Raw genomic sequence first — 23,464 nt, 5'->3', positions numbered from 1 at the left:
CAGAATCTCCAGGGATTAAAAAAAAAAAATTCCTTGGGTGGTTCTGATATGCAGGCATTTCATTAAAAGAGAACTGAACCTAGGATACCTTATTCTCATCAGCAGGATTTTTGGACATTGAGGGATTATTTGGTCAGTGTAGGAGTGGAGAAAAGGGGTTTCTTGAGGCTGTGCGATGCAGGATGTAAATGATCTTATTGAATAGTCCAGCCTCATAGAAATACCCGCTGTGTAGCGATAAGAGTAACCATTTCTTCGAGATCTGGGTATATCTAGCCCCTCTTGTACTGTGCTGGATAAAAAGGAACATGTCTTTCCTCTTTGTTCCTTTTGTATGGACTCCACAGAGACAAATCATTCCACCAATATTCTTTCTTCAGATAATCAGATAATTAGGTCACATTATGGGAGATTAAGCGGTAACATTTTTTCCTCACTTCTGTCTCGACTGTAACCCCATCAGCTTGTGCATTTATTTTTCTAGTCTCTTCCGTATCACATTTACTGATTGTATCTTAGGATAGATACTTTAAAGATGGCTAAACTCCTTCATGCTCTGTTTCTACCCTGAGCCATCTCAATCCAGTGCCCTGATGTACTTACTGGATCTCCCAATAGTTTTTGCTCAAAGATGAAACCCATCTTTTCGTGTCTTAACTGTATGAAACAATACCATTTGTGCTCTCTTCACTTGGGATGAAAATTGTAAAAGCTTGGAAAGCTGAGCTGAAAGGGTCTTTAGAGGCCATTATGTCTACCATTAAAAAGGGCAGTACTGTAGGCAGTCTAGGCGGGTACAGTTGGGGGGTACTTCATACTCTGCCTTGTACAAGTGTTGATACTGGGTTTACAGCCTGTAACATGGGCACCTTAGCCATGAAGAATCTGAACCACGCCAAGTCCATCTGTGTGTGATGCTGATGCCTGGAGGGAGCCGAATAACCAGGGTCAGGTCTCTCCGAGACTTACCCTCCTTGAGTGTACTGAGGAAAATGAGTATCTACTTTGCAGGGTTATTAAGGGAGTATACAGTAAGTTGATATAGAAGATCCCTCTGTAAACCATGAAGTCCTTTTTGGTTTGGGAAAATTATTGAACAGGAAGAAAAACAAAACTAAGTAACTATGGAAATCACCCAGTTCTTACGTGGGCTTCTGGCCCAGAAGGCATTCGGTAGACTTAAAACAAATGGTCTTGGAAATAAAAACTTCTAATATTTTACACCGAGTGCTGTTCGCTAGTTCAGCGGTCATTGATTACCCTACAGGGAGATCTACTGTAAGCAGTGCTGTCAAATGGAAAACTGTCTGTGTTCAAGAGATCACAGAGAAGTCAGTCATCTAGTTGTACTTGAAGGCATTTGCGATATTACGTATCGTAACTTAGAAAATCAGAGATACTGGGGCATCTGGGTGTCTGAGTTGGTTAGGCATCCGACTTCGGCTTGGGTCATGATCTCACGGTTCGTGGGTTTGATCCTTGTGTCGGGCTCTGTGCTGACAGCTTGGAGCCCGGAGCCTGCTTCGGATTCTGCCCCTCCCCTGCTTGAGCTCTGTCTCTCTCTCTCTCTCTCTCTCAATAATAAATAAACATTTAAAACAATGAAAAAAAAAAACCAGAGATATTGAAGGACCAGTGAAAATACCATAAACCAATTTAAAAAGTGCTGGCATATTTTTTCAGTTGACTTGCAAGGTTGGCTTAATGGCTGTGGCATGTGGCTACTTAAATATGTAACTTTAAATTATTTTTACAAGGAAAAGCAAAATTTTGTATTTAGTTCAACAAACATTTATTGAGGATATAATGAGGAATCCAAGACTGTCCCTGTCCTCAAGGTGCCCATTGTCAAGTAAGGAAAACAAACATTAGGAGACGGTGGAAAATGCGAGGAAGTATGCACCCAGTGCTGTGGGTGCCCTGCAGGGGCGGGGGGAGCATAGGAGTAGGGAAGAAATGTCAAGGAGGCTACACAGAGGAAGCAGGATTTGGCTGACAGTTGAAAGGTCCAATGTCTCAAAGGAGGAAAGGCAAATGGAACAGTGTATAGAAAGATAGGAGGCATGAGAGAATGTGTTCTCAGGGACCAGGGTGGGTCTCAGGATAAGTTTAAGGCAGTAAGATATGGATATCCCTGGATAAAAATAAGGAATGAATATTGGCTCTGTAACATTACCTCATGATTGGCTGCTTGCTCAGTGTTTACGTTTCTTTATAAAAAATTTTATTTACAGTGTTTTTCCAGTCACCCCTGTGTCACCTATATAAACACTAACATACCTGTCACTGATGACACGTATTAGGAAAAGTGAAAATATGTCTCCTCTAAAGTGCTTCCGTTTTAAGGTTTTTGCATCTCTTAGAAACTTTCACGGTCCCTAGCACCTTGATGGGCTCTGTAAAACAAAGCATTATCCAAGCAGAGGTGTGACTGTACTAGAATTGTTTGAAGCTTCTACCGTTATTTTCCTATCAGAGAATGATTCATCATAATTTTGAACAGTGATGCCTTCAGAATCTTTGAGAGGTCAGAAACCCATTTTGCAGATGAAGAAACTGAGGTATAGAGTTCTCCTTGGTCCCAGGGTGAGAGGCTAGAGTATGTCAGGGAGATTATTGCTTTTGATTGTGTTAAGTTTCTTAATCCCTTTAGACTGTGACGTTTCCGTTTCTTTCCCAAATCCAGAAGTGGGAAGTGTTTTGAGATTTGTTCTATCTATGGGACTCCATCGCAGAATATTCATAAAGTGCTCAAAGTGCATGGTACTGTAAGAAGCTAGAGCCAGGGGCCGTTTCTCTCACTGTTCAGTTGAGAAGAAAGGGCATGTAGCATTGATTATTTATGAACTATTGATTACGGAACTAGTTTACAGTCCTCGGAAGTCCGAGTGTATAATGTGTGTGTCCAATTATTTTTTTTAAATCACGATCAGCTGTCTGAAGTGTCTTCACTGGGTTCCTCTTGTGTAAGAAGTACATAGCTTCCCTCGTTCCAGCTGGTGCACTTGACGATGCTGCAAAAGCAAACAAGACATTCTGCAATTGTGACCAAAGCAATACATAAATAAATAATCTATATTCCAACTTCCCCCTGGTTACATGGCTTGCAATAAATTGTGCAAATTATACACAGAAGGAACATACTGGCACTTCGAGTCCAGCTGACTTGCTAGGCAGAGCATTCTGAAAATAATAAACAATCTACAGTTCTTTTCTCTTCCGGATCCCTGAAATGTCCATCCATCCCACTGTTTAGTTTCTATAGTCCACAAAAAAGTAGTTATAACTGTAGGTGTGGCTGAAGTTCATGTCCAATACCTATAACTGAAGCTGGGACAAGAAGACACCTGGAACTTAAAAAACATGTTAATTTGGGGGTGCTTGGGGTAGCTCAGTCCGACTCTTGGTTTCGGCTCAGGTGCTGGCAGTGCAGAGCCTGCTTGGGATTCTCTCCCTCTCTCTCTGCCTCTCCCCCACTCGCACTGTCTCTGCCTCTCTCAAATAAATAAACTTTAATAAAAAATAAGCATTTAACTTTTTAAAAATATTGAACGGTATAGGGTTAAAAAATCTCAGGAGACCATCTACATTTACATTAGAAGCATTATTGAAAGCAAAACTATCTTTTATCTAGCTGTGTATATGTTCATTAACAGATATGTATGAATATATGAAGAATACAAATTACCCATTTTCTACTCCCTAATTCTTTTTATTTTTCATGATATGGTATGGATGCACGATCATTTATTTAATCATTCTCTTTTGGTCATTTAAAAAATGTTTTTGTCTTCATAAACTTTGTATCAGTTGACCTTTGAACTCCCCATGTAGTTGGAAATGCGCATATAACTTTTGACTCCCTAAAAACTTAACTACTAATAGTCTACCATTGACCAGAAGCTTTACCAGTAACATAAAACAGTCTATCAACACATATTTGGCATGTCATAAGGATTATATGCTGTATTTTTATAATAAAGCCAGAGAAAAGAAAATGGCATTAAAGTCATAAGAGAAAGTATATTATAGTACTGCATATATAGAAAAAAAATCTGCATGTAAGTGAATCCATGCAGTTCAGACCTGTGCTGTTCAGAGTTAACTGTACATAAATTTTTGATATTACCGATCATTTCCTTAGGATGTGCTTCTAAAAGGAATCACTGGGTCAAATACTACGAACTTCTTAAAAAAGCTTTTGATACATGTTTATGAATTGCTTTCCAAAGATGATCCTGCCAAATGACACTCCTGCAAGCAATGCGGAAGACTGTCTCATCATTTACTATATAGCACAGCATGTATTTTTAATTTTGCTGGTTCAACAGGTGGAGTCTCTTTTTAAAAAGACATCTAGTAAAAATCACTTTTCATCAGAATCACAGAGGAACTGTAAATAGTACTGTAGTCTGTCTTACACAGATCTAGGTATGAAAATTACATAGAGAGACATTATGTAATGAGGTCCTACTATGATTAAGACGTAGGGCAGCCCTTCAAGGAGGTCACAGTCTTGGTAGAACGGGTAAGGCCTGTGCACGTAGGTACTTTCCTTACTCACCCCGAACCCCCCCTCCCCCCCGCCCAGTGCTCAGGAGAAAGCAGAGATGTGTTGTGCTCCACGTCCTACTGACCCCTGTCACTGCACTGTCACTGCACTGTCACTGCACTGTGCTCTCAGCCGTGTAGACTGGGCAAAGCCCAGCAAGGAAAGGGCAAAGAGCTCTCGGCCCAGTGCGCTGGCCCCATAGAATGTGTTCACTCTCTTTGCTTGGCCATTTTGGCAACCGCTTGTCTAGTTAGATTACACTTTTTGTTAACTGAAAGGCAAAGGAAGAAAGAAACACTTGTTATGTGTATGACTCTGGTCTTTTTATTCTATGTACTATTCATAAATAGAATTTGGTACTTTGTATTTATTTGGATATTTACATTTAAAAAGGGAGTCATTGGGGGCACCTGGGTGGCTCAGCTGGTTGGGCAACTGACTTCGGCTCAGGTCATGATCTCACAGTCCGTGGGTTCGAGCCCCGCGTCGGGCTCTGTGCTGACAGCATGGAGTCTGCAGCCTGCTTCGGATTCTGTGTCTCCCCCTCTCCCAACCCCTCCCCTGCTCACGCTCTGTGTCTCTCTGTCTCTCAATAATAAATAAACGTTAAAAAAAACACTTTTTTAAAAAAGGGAGTCACTAAATAAGCCAACATTCTTCAAAGAAAATTCTTGATGTTCAGTGCACACTATTTGCTCTTGTCATCAGCCCAAGACTCCATATTAAAGTCTGTCTTCTTATAGGAATCTTTGACCCCCCAGGGGATATTATACTCTAGGAAATCATAGTTGAATATGAATATATATACATACACACACATTCGCATACACATGCATATTCTTGGATGCTGATTTAATCGGTTCATATCTAAAGAGACAGGGGGTGGCTATTCAGAGTCTGACCCAATCTTTCTTTCTCTTAGTAATGGTGAGCCTTGTCATTGTCTCTTTCTTCTTAAGTCTTCAACATTATCAATAGATGTCCTCATGTCTAAAAATTACTGAGAAAAGTACATTCTGGGACAAAACTTCGTTCAAAAGAAAACCACAGGCCCCACGTGGTTTCCATTAGGCCACCTCATCAAACCTGGACTTCACATGTAACTTACCTGCACTCCCAGCCTCCCCCAGAGGCTCGTCTTCACCAGTCAAGCCAGGAGTTCTCTGATCAGCACCGGTGAGCCTGCTACTTGGGCCCTTTCCATCCCCCAGAGAACGATGAGGTCATCCACCCTAATAAGACCCCTGCCCTTCTCCCTAAGGGAAGGTGACTCTGCCTGAAATAATTATTTCTTCTCCTCTGCTAATAACTTCACGACCCACCCTCTTTCCTATGAAAACCTTCCAGTTGGCACAGCTCCTCAGAGCCCCACTCTACTTAGATGGGAGGCCGCCCGGTTCGTGAATCAACCAGTGGAGCCAATTAGATCTTTAAAAGCTACCCAGTTGAATTTTTTTTTTTTTTAAACAACTTTAACAGATCTATGTAATTTTACTAGTGAGGTTAGGGAATTCATTTAATCCAGCTATCCTCTGACAAAACGGTTGAAAATAATTACCTACCATAGACTGATGGCTGGAATTAGTAAGAGAACGGCAGACAGCAGAAAGGTGAAGCCTGGGTACCAGGCGACAGTGGCTGAATAAATTCCATTAAAAGTAGAAACTGCAGTGACACCACCAAGCGTTTCTAAGAAGGCGATGCAAGCAAACAGGGTACCTGTTTGGGGTCAGGGTGTGGAAGGAGAAAAAGAAATGACTTCGTGACAAAACACCGAACAGAACAAAGGGAGAAAACTTACTCCCTGGAAAAAACAAACATGGGGCACTGCTTGGTGAATGAAAGCTATTTCCTCCAAATCCCTGAGAAGTCAGTAACCCATTTTTGCAGGTGGAGAAACTGAGATCATGAGGTCCGCCTGGACTTGATGTGACGGAAGGTGAAAACACAATAGTTCCGATGTCGGTAGGGCAAAGGTAAAAGGCAACGACAGCTGACACATTTGAAACCCACAGTCTCCTGTCCCTGAACAGCCGCAGGCATAGCCACAACTACATAGCCCTGACATTCAAGCTTATTTCCCACTCTCAGTCCCCAAGCTGGGGACATCTGTGACACACCTCCTATGTGCAGGTGGCTCCTACCAGCAAAGGTCCCACCCGAGGAGCCTTTTGAGTTAAAGCAATCCTCTTCATCTGCTTCTCAGATCTGGCAAAAGTGACAGCTGCAGACAAAGACAGAGGATGGCATACGCTTTCTGCAGCGTGGACTGGATCCCTCCCTCTGAAGTGCCGGCAAATTGAGCAGCCACAAGGTTCCTTTGTGTGACTCCTCAAGTAACTGTCTGTGCTCTAGTTATGCCATGGTTTGATGCGAAGTGAGTCTTTTCTGCCTTCCCTGCCTGAAACGGCTTCCACGCTGAGGTGGCTCACAAGACTGAGTGAGCGGGGATCCCGCCACTGCCCGGCACCCCTGCCCGCCTACCACGGTTGGTCGAGGGCAGGCCCTGGAGCATCGTTCGAGGAGCGTAGGGTGGCTGCGTGGTCAGTCCAAGTTCATAATCCGAGAAAAGGGGGCACAAATTCTGCCAATGTTTCGTTCTGTCTGCAATCCAAGACCACGCTGACTGAGCAGTTAAACCTCTAAAGGACAGGCGGGTCATCTTGATGTACTTGTCTTCCTCTTTGCCCTATTTGGCATCACCAGATGAAAAACTTTGTCCTGGTTTTCCCGCTCTTCTTGATGTCCCCAGTAGAAGTCCCTACGTGGCTTTGGCGGACTCTATCATTAAGCCATTGTGCTTGTTCCCTGCTTTGCCAAGTTTACTTTTCCATGAGAAGTTGTGATGTATTTTTTCTACAAACAATGCAAATCATGTAAATAACTGTATTTGATGGACTGGTGAGAAGGAAAAGGCAAGCATGAGGGTCACCTTTCGTAACCAGATTATGGCTTACGCTGTCTGTGTTTTAATTTTCCCCGTGGTCTTAGTCTTGTAGACCGTGTGGCGTATGGGTTTTTATCTACTGAGACTTTTTACCCCGGTATACATCTTCTCGTACGTGGCTTCTAATTCTTCACTGAATGACAGGTCACGTGTTCATAAAACATAAACATATCTCTGAAGAATACTGTGTTTTCACGTACATGTCTTCTTTTGACTAAAACGAAAGCTCTGTTCATGCCAAGTGCACATCTACTCTGTTTACTGCTGTGTCCCAGGGCCTGTCTGTCCTGGCACATGGAAGATGTTTAACCCGTATTTGTCGAATGAAAAAAAGCTTCATTCAACAGCCCAGTTACCAATCAGCAAGTAGTACACAGACCTGCTGCCTCCATGATTTATGATAAAACATGAAGTCAGTTCACTTGGGAGGAAGTTCTCCTACCTGTCTATGCGATTATCTTCTTATATTTCTGATCCCTTGCTACAGCCAGGCGCAGTGCCATGGAGGACAGACTGGACAGAGGTAGTCCTGTTTTGCAATGACCTAACTCGATTCTTGACAGAAAGCTGGCCAGGTGGTACGTGTGTCTGGCGTAAACAGCCATCCTACGACACAGTAGGGTTCACTTGTCGCTCAACTTTCTCGAGCAGTTCAACTTGTGTCACAGTCACCAGAGATAAACTGGATTAAGTCATCAGCCCATTGTTTCGTATCTATACTTTTCTTAATCCGGTAGGTTTCAAAAGTCGAGTGTGTTTTTCCAGTGTTCCAAGTAATCACAAAGAGTGCGCAGGGAGCAGCGAGGCAAGAGGTAGTCCAGGGTGGCTTTAGCTGGGAGTTTCACGGCCGTATGGAGCACAGAGATTCCGAAACAATCCAGTTTCCTCTCCTTTCTCATTCAAGATGATGGGGATACTGAGAGACTCATGAAAACCTCTGTGGCACTTCCTTTCTCCTCCGATTACCTTAAAGCACATAACATTTTCACGAAGATATCCCGTTTTTAAAAAAGTAATGCAGGACCAGAATATATTCACCAGGGAAACTCTGACATCAGCAAAAGGCATCCTCAGTGAAAATCCAAAAAACAAAACATTTTAAAGTGTCACTTTAAATAGCCTTTGTAAAGGAGACTACACCAAATAAAAACCAAAACAAACCAGGCACTCTGAGAAGTCTCTTTTAGCTCCAAGTTGTGAAGCAGGTAGATGTTTCTTTTTCTCCTGAACAGCTCTACCGAGGTATAATTCACACGCCCTAGAACTCACCCCTTTAAACTGCACAGTTAACGGAGCTGCGCAGCCTCGCCCCAGAAGAAACCGTACCCATTAGCAAGTGCTCCCTCTCTCTCCAGCCCTGGACAGCACTTACCTGATTTCTGTCTCCACGGGTTTGCCTTTTCTGAACGTTTCATATAAATGGAGTATTTATACGACAATGTGTGGCCTTTTGTGTCGGGCTTCTTCATTTTCCACAATGATTTCAAGGTTCATCCATGGGGTAGTTGGGTATCATCAGTACTTTATTTTTATTGCCAAATAATATTTCATTGGGCCGATATACCACATGGCATCGATCCATTCATCAGTTCATGGACGTTTACATTTGTCTTTACTTTTTGGCTACTATAAATAATGCTGCTGTGAACATTTGTGTGCAGGGTTTTTTGTGGGCATATGTTTTCATTTCTTTTGGGATTTCAATTCCATTCTATTTCTAGGAATGGAATTGCCGAGTCCTAAGGGAATTTTATTTAACTTTCTGAGGAGCTACCAAACTGTTTTGGCAAAACGGGTGCATCATTTTATGTTCCCACCAGCGGTGTAGAAGGGTTCCAGGTTCTCCACATCCTGACCATCTCTTGTTGTGGTCTTTCCATTTCAGCCATCCCGGTGGGTCTCACTGTGGGTTTGGTTTGCATTTCCCTGAAGGCTAATGATGTTGAGCATTTATTCATATAATTCTTGGCCATTTGTACAGCTTTTTGGAGAGATGTCTGTTCAAATCTGTTGCCTATATAGTTGGGTTGTCTTTTGGTTTTGTTTTTTTTTTTTTTAATTCCAGTGTAGTTAACACACAGTGTTATAATAGTCCCAGGTGTACAATACAGTGATCCAGTAGGTTCCATATACTACTCAGTGCCCATCCAGATAAGTGTATTCTTAATCCTCCTTACCTATTTCATCCATTCCCCTCCCCCACCTCCCAAGTTCCTTATTAGACATGTGATTTACTCATATGTTCTCACACTCTGTAGCTTGTCTTTTCACTCTCTGGATGGTGTCCTTTAAAGTGCAAAAGCTCTTAATTTGGATAAAGTCTAATTTATCTATTTTTCTTTTGTTGTTGTGCTTTTGGTGTCATACCTAAGAAACCATTGTAACCCAAAGAAGCAGGTATATTTTTACATATTACAGTTACAGATTTTTATATTCCTAAGTGGTTTTCCAGTCAATCATCATTACATAATCTATAAACAGCTGTGTGCATATACAGTGACATGGGTGGAAGAGAATCAAGAAATATATTTTTAAAGGCACTGAATTAGCAGTTTAGTGTTGACTAAACTGCCATAAATACAGCAGCCTAGATATGAATGGTCCATCAACAATTAATATGAATATCTGCACCAGGCTGAGGCATGAAACAAAAGAAAGCTCCAAAATCTAACAATATTCACATGGTACAGATATGCCTAATATCTAACTAGTAACTAGTTCTAACTAGGAATTTAATTTTGTTGTCCTTTTGTATTGGTTATTCTCTGCCCTCCCACTTCAGCTGTTTGATCTCCTGTGTCCTGCTCTGTGCTTGGGAGGCTGATAGATTTGCTCCTATCGAATGACGTGGATTTCCTTGCTAATCTGACTTTCTGTTGCACTTGGTCAACGAGATGAAGGTGGAGAGAAAGCTTGTAGTGTGTTGTCTCTGCTCCCTCTTTGGGCCACCTTCTCTGGGTGCCTTCTCCACTGCCCACTCCGCCATATTGCTTGGACTTCATGAAAGTCGCTATGGAACCAGCTGAGTGGGATCCTGTTTTTGCTAGGATTCTAATTCAGGCCCAGCCCTAACATTTGTGGGGTCCAGTGTAAGAATACACTTAGAAGCCTATATATTATATTGTAAGTATTTGTGAGTTACAGTTCTAATGAACAAACTGTTCAGTAAGCTATGTTTCAACTCCCCGCTCTGAGAAATATGCCTTCTGTACCTTCACGATGATTTGGAAGGTCAGACACAGACTCCGAATTCTCAGACTCTTTGGAGTTCTGTGGAGGAACATGGCAGCACTGGCCGAGCTAGCTGGCCCTTGGCCCTCAGTCCCCAGCTGCAGGGTGCAGTCCGCCCACGCTGTGTTCTCTCTCTAGCTCCATCCTGCTCAGAAAGGATCATTTACACATGGCTGTACACACCCCACTCTGCAATGCCAAGGTTGGGCTAGTTCTATGAAGAGTGATGGCTTGGCTACCCCTTTGGTCTAGAGGGGAACACACGGTCTACCCTCAGGAGAAAGGGTCTGAGGAAGAGGACCACCCAGGCACTCAAAGACACGAACCCAAAACTGTTTGGCTGGGAATTATGGGTCCCGGATACCCAGAATATAGTCTAGAAGGGGGAGGTGTTGTGAGCTCCCGGGCGGGCATCTGCCTGGGCCCTGAGCACTCCTCTCCTCTTGAGGCAAGGCCTGGCTAGATGCAAGCCTTCTAAAGCGGGAGACCCTGGGCAGGGCACCCCTGCCTGAACATAAGCCTCTACCGAACACAGAATTTGCTTACCACTTAATTCAAAAGGCGTTCTGAACAAAAAAAAGTGTTGTAGAATATTCAGAAGAATCAAACATTGGTTGTCCATAGATTTCAGTTGAAACAGACTGTAAACTCATTATATTCATTAAGCAAATTAAACTCACCTTGTTCAGTAGAACGAACCACTTTTGATATCATGGACCGTAGAACAGAGAGCGGCACGATCGTGAAAAGGAATGGCAACCTGACTGTAAGAGAAATGGTGGGAAATCACTGGCCAAGTCAGAAAACGAATGGCCAATTTTAAATGTGAAATACTTTCTTTCTGACTATGTCCTTTTCTATAAGCATCCTACCTCATTGCATCCAAGGACTGAATTAATTAATTGTAGACTTCTGTCTCATGACTTAAGATACACTATAGATGGGTCAGCTAAAGGTTACTTTACTTTGTTATTACGGGAGTAAGAATAAGAGTTCATGGAGGTTTTAGGTCCTTGGGATTAGAACTGCGATTGGGACTGATGTGCTATTTCCCTGATTATTACAGTGACCTCTCGTTCAGCAAGTTGTGACTTAGCTTTCTTCATGTATTTTCTGGTTTTGCTTCCTTAGACTTGACATTCTTAGTGTTAGCATGCTTTTAGTATATTGACTCACTTATCGAGAAAGTGGTTATCTTTCTGCTTGTTCATCTTTGTGCTGAATCATTTTATGAGCCCAGATCACCTCTCCTCTTAAATTATGACCCCTAATAGTAGCATTTCTAGTTCTTTGACAAAACAGTAATAGATTATTTTTGCAGATGATGTTAAAGTTTTCACACATATATCAACTTACTTGACCTTGGCAATTCTAAGGGAGACAGGGAGAACCGACATTTACTGAACACAAGGCCTTGTGCTAAGTGCTTTACAGTGATCTCTTCTAATATTCTTGTAACCCTCTGAATTAGGTACTACTGTGCCCATTTTACATTTGAATAAATGAAGGCCCTGAGTACTTAAGTAATTTGCTTAAGATCACCTGGTGCCATATAGATGGACATTAAACCTGATTCTCTTTGGTCACCCTGCTTCCCTGCAAGGTAGCAAGAGGTTGGCAGTGGCTTTGTAGAAAAAGATGAAATCAGACCTTTCCTAAGGTCCCACTTGACAGATCCCTTAGCTCTTTCAAAGGCAGCATCTCACTCAAGCCCTACAGAAACCACCTGTGGGGTAGGTAGTTGAGGAGGTAGTCCAGTTTGCCAAAAAATGATTTATCAAAAGCCAATTGACGGAATGACCAATTTGCAAAACCCTGTCTTAAAGAATTTTCTTCTTGAATATATTCAACAAATGTGAATTCTATAAATCTTTTGAGTTTATTTTATGTAATGATCTTTAATTCTTATGGGACGCCTGGTGGCTCAGCCAGTGGAGCGTATGACTCTTGATCTTGGGGTTGTGAGTGAGCCCCACGTTGGATGTGGAGATTACTTAAAAATAAAATCTTAAAAAATAATTTTTAAAAAGTTTTATGGAAAGTAGTCTTCTTAGCAGCACTTTAAGAAATATTCAAGTTGGCAAAAAGCTCTATTGAGGAATTGACTCACAAGAAGAATGCTTCTCAAAACAATTTTTTGGCAAGTATGCAAATTTAGAAAATTGTGGTTAATCATTAGTGTTTTTTAAACCAATTGGCTTTCACTTCCTGGCAAAGTGCCTTAATTGAACTAGAATGCGTTAAATAGAGAATGTTAAACTAAAAGTTTCTCACCCAGCAGACTAAATTCGTTTTATATAAACATCAAATACACGGTTAGTTCTAAGGCTACATTTTGTATCTTACCTAAAAACATCATTAATGTCGTTCTGGCAAAAGCAGTCATGACCATTCCTGCCATGGTGGTAAAGATTCCAATGAAGGCCATGTGAATGTCTTCCATACAGTAAGAAAAAAGCCATATTCCTAGGAAACTACTGAAAAAGGTAATGCTACCCAGAGCCGATCCATAACCTATAAAGACTTCATTCCAGCAGAGTGGGGAATCCAATTCATAAAGGATAAAAATGGGGGAAATGCCAATTGTCACGAAAAAATAAGTGATCATTGTAAAAAGTAACAAACAGAGAAAATACCGTCGCTTACCGGAAGCATTTTTAAAAAGCATGTAAGTTCGGTAAAATAGGTTTTTAAAGCCTTCACTACATGATATGGCAACATTCGGAGACGAAGATTCTTTCAATGAATCGCCAAGAAAAAATAAAATATAAATCAAGTTAACAGCGAGAGCCATACTAATAATGAAAAAGGACCACACAAAACCTAGTTCTCTGATAAAATAGCCAGAAGACAGTCCCGTTAATCCAGTGACAAGTCCAAGTATGAAGTCAATTATGGCTATTCGAATTGTTCTTTGTTTCTGTTCTACACATTGATCAACTACGTAGGCAAAACAGGCCCCTAAAAATGTGGTATAATTGCCACACAGTGCACCGATAAAGGTAGATGCAATCAGAAGCTGGACTGGAAAAGCAAAGTAGGAGAGCACACAGAGCCAAACACTGGTTGCAAGAGCGCCAACGGAAGACAAAATCAAAGGGAATTTCCGTCCTCGGTGATCACTATGAGACAGAAGTATGAACGTAGACACTAGACCAGGAATTAGCCCACTTATGTCCATCTGCAGATTAAAGAGAGACACCTTCTTCTGAACTTCCTGCAAAGAAACAAAAAGAAGACGATGTGTTCACAGAGATATAGACAACATGCATGAAAATATCACAGTGCGTGCTTTTCTTTTTTCCAGTACGTCGCCAACAAGGAATCTCTGCAGCATGGGTTTGATACAGCCTGAATCTTCATCCAGTTCACAACGCAAATAACAAGAGGTGACGCAGGAATCAAAGCTCAGTCATAATATTCAAGTACCGTGGTGGGGACTTTCACTCATAAAAAGAAAATTGGGAATCGCGGTGTGTCTGTCTTATATACAGGATCCACAGACCCCAAGACATCTGGGACTGGCCATATAAGGATATTTCTTTCTTCTGTGAACAGCTAGCACGGAGATCATGACCACTGTTGTCAAGCAAGAGCAACACCCTTTCCCGTGACAGATCCTTCTGTCTACTTAAAAGGCAATGAATATCACGTGTAAATGTCATACTCGATAGACCTTTATTTAGGAGGCACTCAGTTGCTTTTTTCACATGTGTCTCCACAAATACGTTTCTTCCAGTTTCTTTCTTTCCTTACTAAAAAAGAAGATAAAACCCCAAGAGAAGCTTTGCACTGACGAAGACGGATGGTGGCACGCCATGAACTGAGGAGGAAGGTAAATCCAGCTTCTCCAAGCCAACACACCCGGGGGCACACACAGGCTGGAAGATGTTACAGTCGCTGCACCGGTTGTTCGGGGGAGAGCATTTGGGGTGATTTCTGTTTGCCACCTCTCTCTGTATTTTCCAAGTTTTATACAGAGTATGTGCCATTTTTGTAACAGGGATTAGTAAACTCATTTTTAAAAACAGACGGATTCACGTAATATTTAGAAAGCACCCTAGAACAACTGATGAACCACACAGAAAAATCAAGTACTGAAATTAATGATGTTTTAAAAGAGTGAGCCCGTGTTGGTTTTTATATATCCATATAACGCAAGTAACTTCCCGTTACCAGGAAGTGTTGTCGTCACTAAGGCTCAAAGCTCCAGTCATCTCTGTTTCTGGCCTTTCCCTTCACCCATGCCTGCCAGCACCCGGTGCTTCTCGTGACCTCTGCCTCTTTCCGGTCCCATCGCTGCCACCGGAAGCACAGGGCTCCTAGCGCTCACCAGGACTCCCCGGGCACCTTGCTTTCCCTCTCTTCAACTCGGTCTATGACCCAGCCTCGTCACTTGGTGGATCACACACCCTAATGGTGGGAGCGGCTTGCCAAAACACACTAGTGGCACGTCTCGCACCTGCTTATTAGCCCTCTGCCTGCCAGAGAAAGCTCACGCTTTCCGTGTCCGTTATGTTAGGCCACCCAGAGGCGGTCCGACCCCACTCTTCAGCATGATCTCCACTCCCTCCCCAAATACGCCGTGTTACAGGCACAGGCCTTAGTCAAGTCCAACTTGGATTTGCCTGAAATGCCCAAACAGATGTAATCTCTCCCGTTGAACCTTCTCATCTGGCCATTATCATTCTTCAGTTGCACTTTTTTGTGTAGCGATTAAGAGCTCTGGAGTCAGATGGATCTAGATTCAGAAGGAGCCCGTTCTTTACGTAGCAATTAGAGTGATTTTTAAAAACACACACCAACCAGCTCATGTTACTCCTCCACCCAAAATCCCTCGGTGGCTTTCCTGACAGTGGAATAAATCCGAATTCCTTGCCACAGTGTGGGCGGCGATATCATGACTTCTCTGATTTCAGGTCTGCCTCTCGGCTCCCCTCAGCCACATGCATTCCTCAGACACTCCACGCTCATTCGCTTGTTTTGTACGTGCTGTTCCTTTTGCGATGACCACACGGCTCACTTCCTCAGTTCGAAAGTCACTTCCTCAGAAGCCTTCTGTGAGCCATCCAGAGCAACCCCATCAACCCCCACCCAGGGCTCCATGCCCTTATCTGGCTATAGTTTTCTTTAGAGACTTGCCCCACCCCCACAGGGTGGGTTACTTTAATGGAGCTGCTCACCGTGTGCCCTGTCCACTACCACTAAGCTCTGGGAGGGCGGGCACGCGGTCTTCTTTGCCACATCGTCACGGATTCCAACCAAGTGCTTCACAGGGTGCCCCACAGATACTGGTTGTACCAGTGAATAAGCAAATAAAACAGGCGACGCGCTAGCTGCGTGTGATGCCGACCGAATTATTTATCCCTATAGCTTCATCTGACAAGAGGGGGGTATGAAGAGTCCCTGTCTTGCAGGCTGTTGTGAGTGTGAGATTTAAAGTCAGCATGGCAACATAAGGCACACCGCAGAGACCCTACTATAAGTTCATGCTTAATCAACTCTGGTAGTTTCATTTTTACTAGGGCAGGCTTCTTTTTAAAAAAAATTTTTTTTAAATGTTTATTTTATTATTTTTGAGACAGAGAGAGACACAGCATGAACGGGGGAGGGGCAGAGAGAGAGGGAGACACAGAATCGGAAGCAGGCTCCAGGCTCTGAGCCATCAGCCCAGAGCCCGACGCGGGGCTCGAACTCATGGACCGCGAGATCGTGACCTGAGTCGAACTCGGACGCTTAACCGACTGAGCCACCCAGGCGCCCCTAGGGCAGGCTTCTTGTGCACACTGTTGTAGCTCCACGGTTATAAAAGCCATCAAGTAAATATTTACCGAATAAAGAAGTAAATCAAACAATCATTTTCTAATCCGCTTCTCAACAAGCTATTCCAGTTTGGGATTCCTCTTCCCATTCCCACCCCTCCCCCACATCTGGTCTTCTTTCTAACCCAACCTCTTACGCAGACTTCTCTCCTCATCTGCAATCTGTTCCTTTTAAACTCTGGAGAATCATAATTAGATAAGGGCAAATGGAAGAAATCAGAATAAAAAGGGCTATGTCTTCTACAAGACTGAACAGGGTGGCTCAAGCATCCGACTCTTCAGCTCAGGTTATGATCTCACGGTTCAGTTCATGAGTTCGAGCCCTGCGCCTGACTCTGCACCGACAGCGGGGAGCCTGCTTGGGGTCCTCTCTCTCTCCCACCCATTCACTCGTGCACACACACTCGCACACTCTCTCTCAGAATAAACTTTGAAATAAAACTAAAAAAAAAAAAAAAAAAAAAAAGACCGAACAGAAGGACAATGTACTGAGACAAGTGTAAATTACATTAAGGAAAGGAATATCAATTTTCAAAAAGTCACAATTCCATAGGCTGTAGTATATATAGTAATTACAATTGAGTAGAAGACATTCTCTATCTGCTGGTAATAAGGGACTGTGTTAGTTATTAAAAGGGTTATAAGTAAATTACTGAATAAGAACAATTTCACCATCTGGTTGCCACCAACTTGCCCCCTCAACTAGCAGGGTCCCTGTCTTGATAGCACTTGAAGAGAAGAGACCAAAGTGGCCAGTTTAGCACCTCAAAACCAGTCGTTTCACCTGGGAAGGAGAGGATGGCAAGGGGCTTCAAAATTCCTTCCTCCACACAAGTCAACAAACATGCTTAGAATTCCCTACCTCTTCTGCTTTAGCCAAGAGTGTCCTTCCCACAGCCTTGCCATTTTGTTAAGAGGCCCTTTAGAGATTAATCTTGCTCAAGAGAAGTATGTAGGTGCATCTTATAGTCACAAGACTCAGAAAACTCAAAGATTTGGAAAGTAGGTTAGATGAATATTTATATGTATTTATATTTATATGTCTATATATATTTGACCCTACTAGGTTGAAAAATAAGACTTTTCATTCATATAGAGTTTCAAAATGTTAAGTATAAGTGAAATAGCTTAGTTTATTCTTCTATCTATACCCTGAAATTCGTATTATTATCTTGCATTCCAATACATGTGTCTGTGTCTGTGTATTTGTTATATAGAAGGATAAATAAATATGGTATCACAGTAAGAAGTTCAATACACTATTGTATTATGCACTCTTCTTACAAATAATTGGTCTTTTGGGGGGGTGGCAAAGAAAAATTTGAACTGAAAAAAATCCTTTGTTTTATTCAGGACTGACTCTGTGTGTCCTATGACATTTTATTTTTAGGGTTACAAGAACAATTCTCAAACCCCTCAATTTCTTTAAGTCAGCAAGTGCCCAGCACCCACCCCCAGCAGAGCTGGGAATTGAGAAGGAAGGTCCTGAAACAGGGAACATTTGTCCTTGGATTTCAAGGTAAGAGAGGGGCGCCTGGGTGGCTCAGTCAGTGAAGTGTCCGCCTTCAGCTCAGATCACCATCTCACCGTTTGTGAATTCGAGCCCCACGTCAGGCTCTGGGCCAACAGCTCGGAGCCTGGAGCCTGCTTCGGATTCTCTGTTTCCCTCTCTCTGCCCCTCCCTCACTTGCACTTTGCGTGTGTCTCTCTCTCAAAAATAAAGAAACATTAAAAAAATAAAAATAAAGGTAAGAGAATATTCTTATATTGAGCAGGAACAGTATCCAGAAAAGGGGCCAGAGGGAAATGCTGAAGGAGATGGGGGTGCCTCCTGGGAAGCAAAAATGCTCCTGTGACCTAAGGAGCAAAAAGCGAGTGGCCTGCCCGCCCTGTCCCAATTGTGGGTGGGGACAGTCATGCTTTCTAGTTCCCCAATCTGAGAAAAAGGATCTGTAGCTCTAGAGTACCAACTTTAAGAGAAGGGATCTAGGGCACTATGTTTTCTTGAATATTAATCTCATTAAAAAACAATTAATGAAACAACAATTAAACACTGGGCAGAAATTTTCAAAATGAGACCACTGCTCTGGGCAGTGGGGGCCTCTCAGCAGCTGGGTAAGGCCAGAGGCGGCCAGTACTCATCACCTGCACAGTCACAGAGGCCACCAAGGTGACTGAACCACGGCCTGTCTCCCCTCACTCTGGGAGGGCAAGGGCAGCAGACTTTTCCACACATTCAAGCCCTCTCCCCCTCTGTCCCTCCCACTGCTCCCAGGTGTCTGCTGTAGGAAAGCATGGAATCCAATATAGAAACTGATGAGCCTACTGAACCTTTTCACTCCCTGGGAGTTTATATATATAATATATAAATATATAGAATTATATATTCATATATTTATTAATATAGATATATAATATTTATAAAATATTTATATATATTTATTTATATATTTATTATATATAAGATATATAATATATATAGGAACATTCTTTTTTTTTATTTAAAAAAAATTTTTTTTTAACGTTTATTTATTTTTGAGACAGAGAGAGACAGAGCATGAACAGGGGAGGGGCAGAGAGAGAGGGAGACACAGAATCCGAAGCACGCTCCAGGCTCCCAGCTGTCGGCACAGAGCCCGACGCGGGGCTCGAACTCACGGACCGTGAGATCATGACCTGAGCCGAAGTCGGACGCTCAACCGACCGAGCCACCCAGGCACCCCAAGGAACATTCTTAAAGTCAGGAGACAAAACCACCAGGTGAGACCCTTGGCCCTTCTATTTTTACGACCCCACTCTAGGCCAGAACCCTGATGTCTGCATGGCTTCCCAGCAATTATCAGTTCCAAGAAAATTTCTCCCATGGAAATGAGGAACGGCAGAAGCTGTGTCCAAAGGCCAGGCCTCAGCCCAGCAAGGTTCTACCTGACACCTGGGGAGCCACCTCCAGAAGCGCCACAGCCTTCCTTCTGGGCCCTTGGCCATTTCTTCTAGGCCTCAGACTCCTCGCCCAGTCACACCCGAATCCCCTTCTCCTGAGGAGAAAATCTGAGAGCCGGCTAGGCAAGTGACTTGCATTCCTCCAAACTCTTCTGGTCCTTTGAGAGGTGAGGCAGTGCCACTCTTTGCCATCACAAAGTATCCCCTAGGGGAAGAGTTCAAGGTGTAGAACCGCCGTCTGGGGGAACAATTCCACATCTAAATGCTATCTCCTTCGCATCTGGACGTTGGTAGACTTTGCTAAAAACTGTCTGAGGGAGCCTGCGGATGGTGATGTACCTCCTGTTTGAAACAAATCAAAAATTGGGGGAGGAGGCCAGAGAGGGAGAAGGTAAGGCTCTGTAATATCTGGCTCAACACTTTCAGTGTCCTCAGAACCAAAGTGAGTGCTCCCCTCCGCAGACAGCCTCCCACGGCTGCCCCTGGGCACTTGGGAGTCAAAGCTGATCTGCTAACACCGAATGATGAATGACAAATGCTGCCCCCTGCCCCCTACAAGTCCATGAAGGACACGGGCCCCAAGGTCCACAGTCTTCAGTGATGGGCTACTTAGGGGGTCACTGAAAACTGGGTCATGTACAGGCAGAAGGAGGGGTGGTGGAAGGAAGCAAGCCGGGGAAAGGCAGAAACACTGTTTCCCCCGGCCGCTGGGACCATCGAGTACTCATTCCAGTTGGCTGTGGTCCAACTTTCAGGCTTTGGGATGGGGGTGGGGGAGGGGGAGGAAAGAGCCCCTGGGGAGGTGAGACTAGGCGGAAATTTTCTAAGAAAGGAGAAGCACCAATGTCACAGAAGAAGGGGCTTTTACTTAGAAGAGGCAGATTAGGGACACCTGGGTGGCTCAGTCGGTTGGGGTAACTGACTTCAGCTCAGGTCATGATCTCACAGATCATGGGTTCCAGCCCGGGGTCTAGCTCTGTGCTGACAGTTCAGAGCCTGGGGCCTGCTTGGGATTCTGTGTCTCCCTGTATCTCTGCCCTTCCCTGCTCATACTCTGTGTCTCTCTCTCAAAAATAAACATTAAAAAATTAAAAAAAAAAGAAAAAAAAGAAGAGGCAGATTAAAGGTGTCAGGAAACTTCAAACAGGAGAACTGAATAAAGGCTCTTGACCTGGGATTTCGGAGCATTTAAGGTGACCCTTGAGAGATCAACGTATGATGAGTGCAATGCCCTCTTTCATCAAAAACGCCTTTACACATTCCCCTTTTATGACATTTTAGGGATATTTTAATGTCTTACCTCCTGGAATGCAAAAATCGGGCTGCTTGTATTTTTTCCACACTCAGAAATATTGCTATCCGACACAAAACTGTAGTTGCTGGTTTCTTCCCATATTCTCCTATACACATACTGTGTTGTCAGTGGGGCAGTCAAAGTCAGAGCAAATGCACTCAGGCAAATGGCAGGTTCTACAAAGAAAATCTTCATGTTGCCTGGGTAGGTAGTTGAATTCTGTTAAAAAGAACGGGGAAGTTAGAGGAGTTTTGTGGAGTAACTGGGGAACAGAAAGCAGTAAGCAGTTCGTAAGAGATTAATTTTCACTTTGGAATAGGGTACGCAGTAAACCGGTGACTATCTTACTTAACTATTTTTAAGAGTAAGTATGACCTTTCAGGGCTCAAACCGCCTTAAAATAATCTTAGTAAGTTGTCACCCATTTTCGTTTAGAATCATCTCACCACAGTCCCCACATTGTACATACTGCCAACCGGTTTTCAAAAGGCAAACAATGAGGTTCCTCCGGGAACGCGATAATTGCGCAACTGTTTGTTATTGTTATTTTGCTGCTCGTTAACAAGGACAGGAAGGGGGCCTTTAAAAAGCAGCTGCCGATCATAAAGGGATTTTTTTCTCGTTTAAACTCACCCCACGGTTACAGTCTTCCTGCCAGGCTAGGCGCAGGTCTGATCATTTTCGGGGCCGGAATCCCCGGGGGCTGTCTTCTTTGGGGGGGAGGGGGTGCCCTGCGCTCTCCGGGCGCCTGCCGAGCAGCAAGTGCTCCCGAGGCTGGGGCGGCCCGGGACGCGCCGGGGACACTGACCGCCGCCTGGGTCGGGGGCCGGGTCTGCGCCGGCCGCCGCGCTGGGACGGGGAGGGGAATTTCCGTTGAATTCGACCAAATGCACCTGTCGGGGAAACTCAAGCTCTCATTTTAAAGCAAACCAACCGAGCGCACTCCGGCGTCCAGAGTGACGACGGCGACAGGTCACTGCGCAGCCCCCGCTCGGCTCCTCGGTGGCCCTGCGGACTCGGCCCCAGGGAGCACGGGCGGCTGCTCCCTACGCGGTGGGCAGCCTGTCCGCGGGTCGGTGGGTGGGCCTGTGGGCCCGCTGCCGGTCCGCTCCAGACAGAGGCTTAGCCCCCGCCCGCGGAGCACCGCAGCCGGCCGAGAGGGCGGGGCCGCGGGCTGCCGGGGTCGCCGCCGGCGTGGCTGTCCCTGTCCTGCCTGGCTCTTCTGCGATTGGGCCCGGTGTCTGGCTCCCTCGCGGGGATTGGTCCGCTCGACGTCGCTCCCGTGAACCCGCCCCCAGAGGCCCCAGGCTAAACCTGGCGCCGCGCAGCCGTCCGCCAGCCCGAGCTGTTTGTAGGGCAGCGCGGAGGTCTCGCTTTAGGGCTCTGCAGTGGAAGAACATTTCTGGGTCTGAGCATCGTTTTTCGCAGAAGCACACGGAGATCTGTTGCAAAAGTAACGTGTGTGGGATGCAGTTCCCTGTAGCGTCCGGGTCGGCAGGGCAAGTGCCCTAAGAAACGCAGAAAAGGGGGACGGGGTAGGGGGCGCCCGTGCAGGGAAAGAGAGTGCTCCTGGCAAAGGGTCTGAAATGTGGTCTCTGGCTCTTCCTGGCGGTGTGACCTTGGGCAAATTATTTAATCTCTATGAACCTTTCTTTGTCAAGTGGGCGTAACAGCCCTACAGGATTGTTCTAATGAACCCTCAGCATGTATATACAGCGTAGCCTTGGGACAAAGGAGGGACTGTACCAGTGCCTTCCAACAAGCCCGCCAGGACCACACCTGAAGTTAGGTTTATGACTTCTTGTAAGGAGGAGGAACACATAAATGGGGAGCAATGGGGTATTTCAGTAGAAGTGTTAGAATTTGTCATGGGATTTGGGCATAAGTGATGTGTGGGAAGGGTTCAAGAAAGCAAGCCCCCCCTTCCCCCCCCCCCCCCCCCCCCGTATTGGATGCTGTCAGGAAGTAGGGGTAATTCTATGATTGGGTGTCTTAATTCTTAGTAAGAAGGAGTGAACATAAGTGGAGGTTAAAGCCATAACTGATAAAGAAGTAGCTTACGGTAGACATTTTTTTTGTCATTTTTGTGGTTTAGACCATGTTCACGTTCTGTGTTCCAACAAGACTGTGGAGCGGTCTGGTTTTTGTCTCGACCATGGTCAAAGAATGGCCTTGTCTGATGTTATCTTGTGAAATTGTTTTTATTCCACAGAACATGGTCCAGACGAGCTCATAGCAACATCAAGGTCAGTACCTAGATGTCTGAGCTGCTTTCTCTTCCTCAGTGCTCAATAAATGATAGTGAAATCATGGAAGGTTGAGTCAGAAGTCTTAGAATCCAACTTGTAACTTTGCTACTGAAGTGCTGCTTATAACTTTGGACTTGCCACTTACCTTACTTCTCAACTTCTTCAAATGAGCGTTTTTAAAGCACTTGTTATGCGTCTGAAACAGTAGAGCTTGGCTGTCGGTTGGAAAGAAGGTATACAAAAATGAACAGGACACAGTTTCCTAGGAAGACGGATCTTATTTTAAAACGGCAGGACACTGTACCAAGTGCTGAATTAGGGGCACATTAGAAGTGGGATGGGCAGTGAGAGCAGTCGACTGACCAACGAGTGTTGGTCTGGAAGGGAGAGGTAGAGAGATCTGACCACTTCCCAAGACCACAAGGGAAA

At 44.3% G+C, this 23,464-nt stretch overlaps 1 protein-coding gene across 2 annotated transcripts; it reads right to left on the bottom strand.

Annotated features, from left to right (window-relative positions):
* Nucleotides 1-1,768: 1,768 nt before the first annotated feature.
* SLC46A3 (solute carrier family 46 member 3) lies at nt 1,769-21,982 on the bottom strand. 2 transcript variants are annotated; one of them, XM_019447885.2, is made up of 6 exons: nt 21,420-21,982; nt 20,793-21,005; nt 13,077-13,947; nt 11,411-11,494; nt 6,115-6,271; nt 1,769-3,014 (listed from the first exon to the last, which is right to left on the bottom strand). In XM_019447885.2, exons 2-6 carry the CDS (start codon nt 20,979-20,981, stop codon nt 2,930-2,932), a joined length of 1,386 nt encoding a protein of 461 aa, XP_019303430.1. In that variant the 5' UTR covers nt 20,982-21,005; nt 21,420-21,982; the 3' UTR covers nt 1,769-2,929. The 2 variants fall into 2 exon arrangements, with proteins under 2 accessions (XP_019303430.1, XP_019303428.1); XM_019447883.2 differs by having other exon boundaries at nt 21,721-21,981.
* Between the last annotated feature and the right edge of the window lie 1,482 nt (nt 21,983-23,464).

Source organism: Panthera pardus, unplaced genomic scaffold (genome assembly GCF_024362965.1).
Source record: "Panthera pardus isolate Hobbes unplaced genomic scaffold, ASM2436296v1 HiC_scaffold_1, whole genome shotgun sequence".
NCBI classification, from domain to species: domain Eukaryota; kingdom Metazoa; phylum Chordata; class Mammalia; order Carnivora; family Felidae; genus Panthera; species Panthera pardus.
The sequence above is the reverse complement of the archived record's forward strand: the minus strand, read 5'-3'. Positions and strand labels throughout refer to the sequence as shown.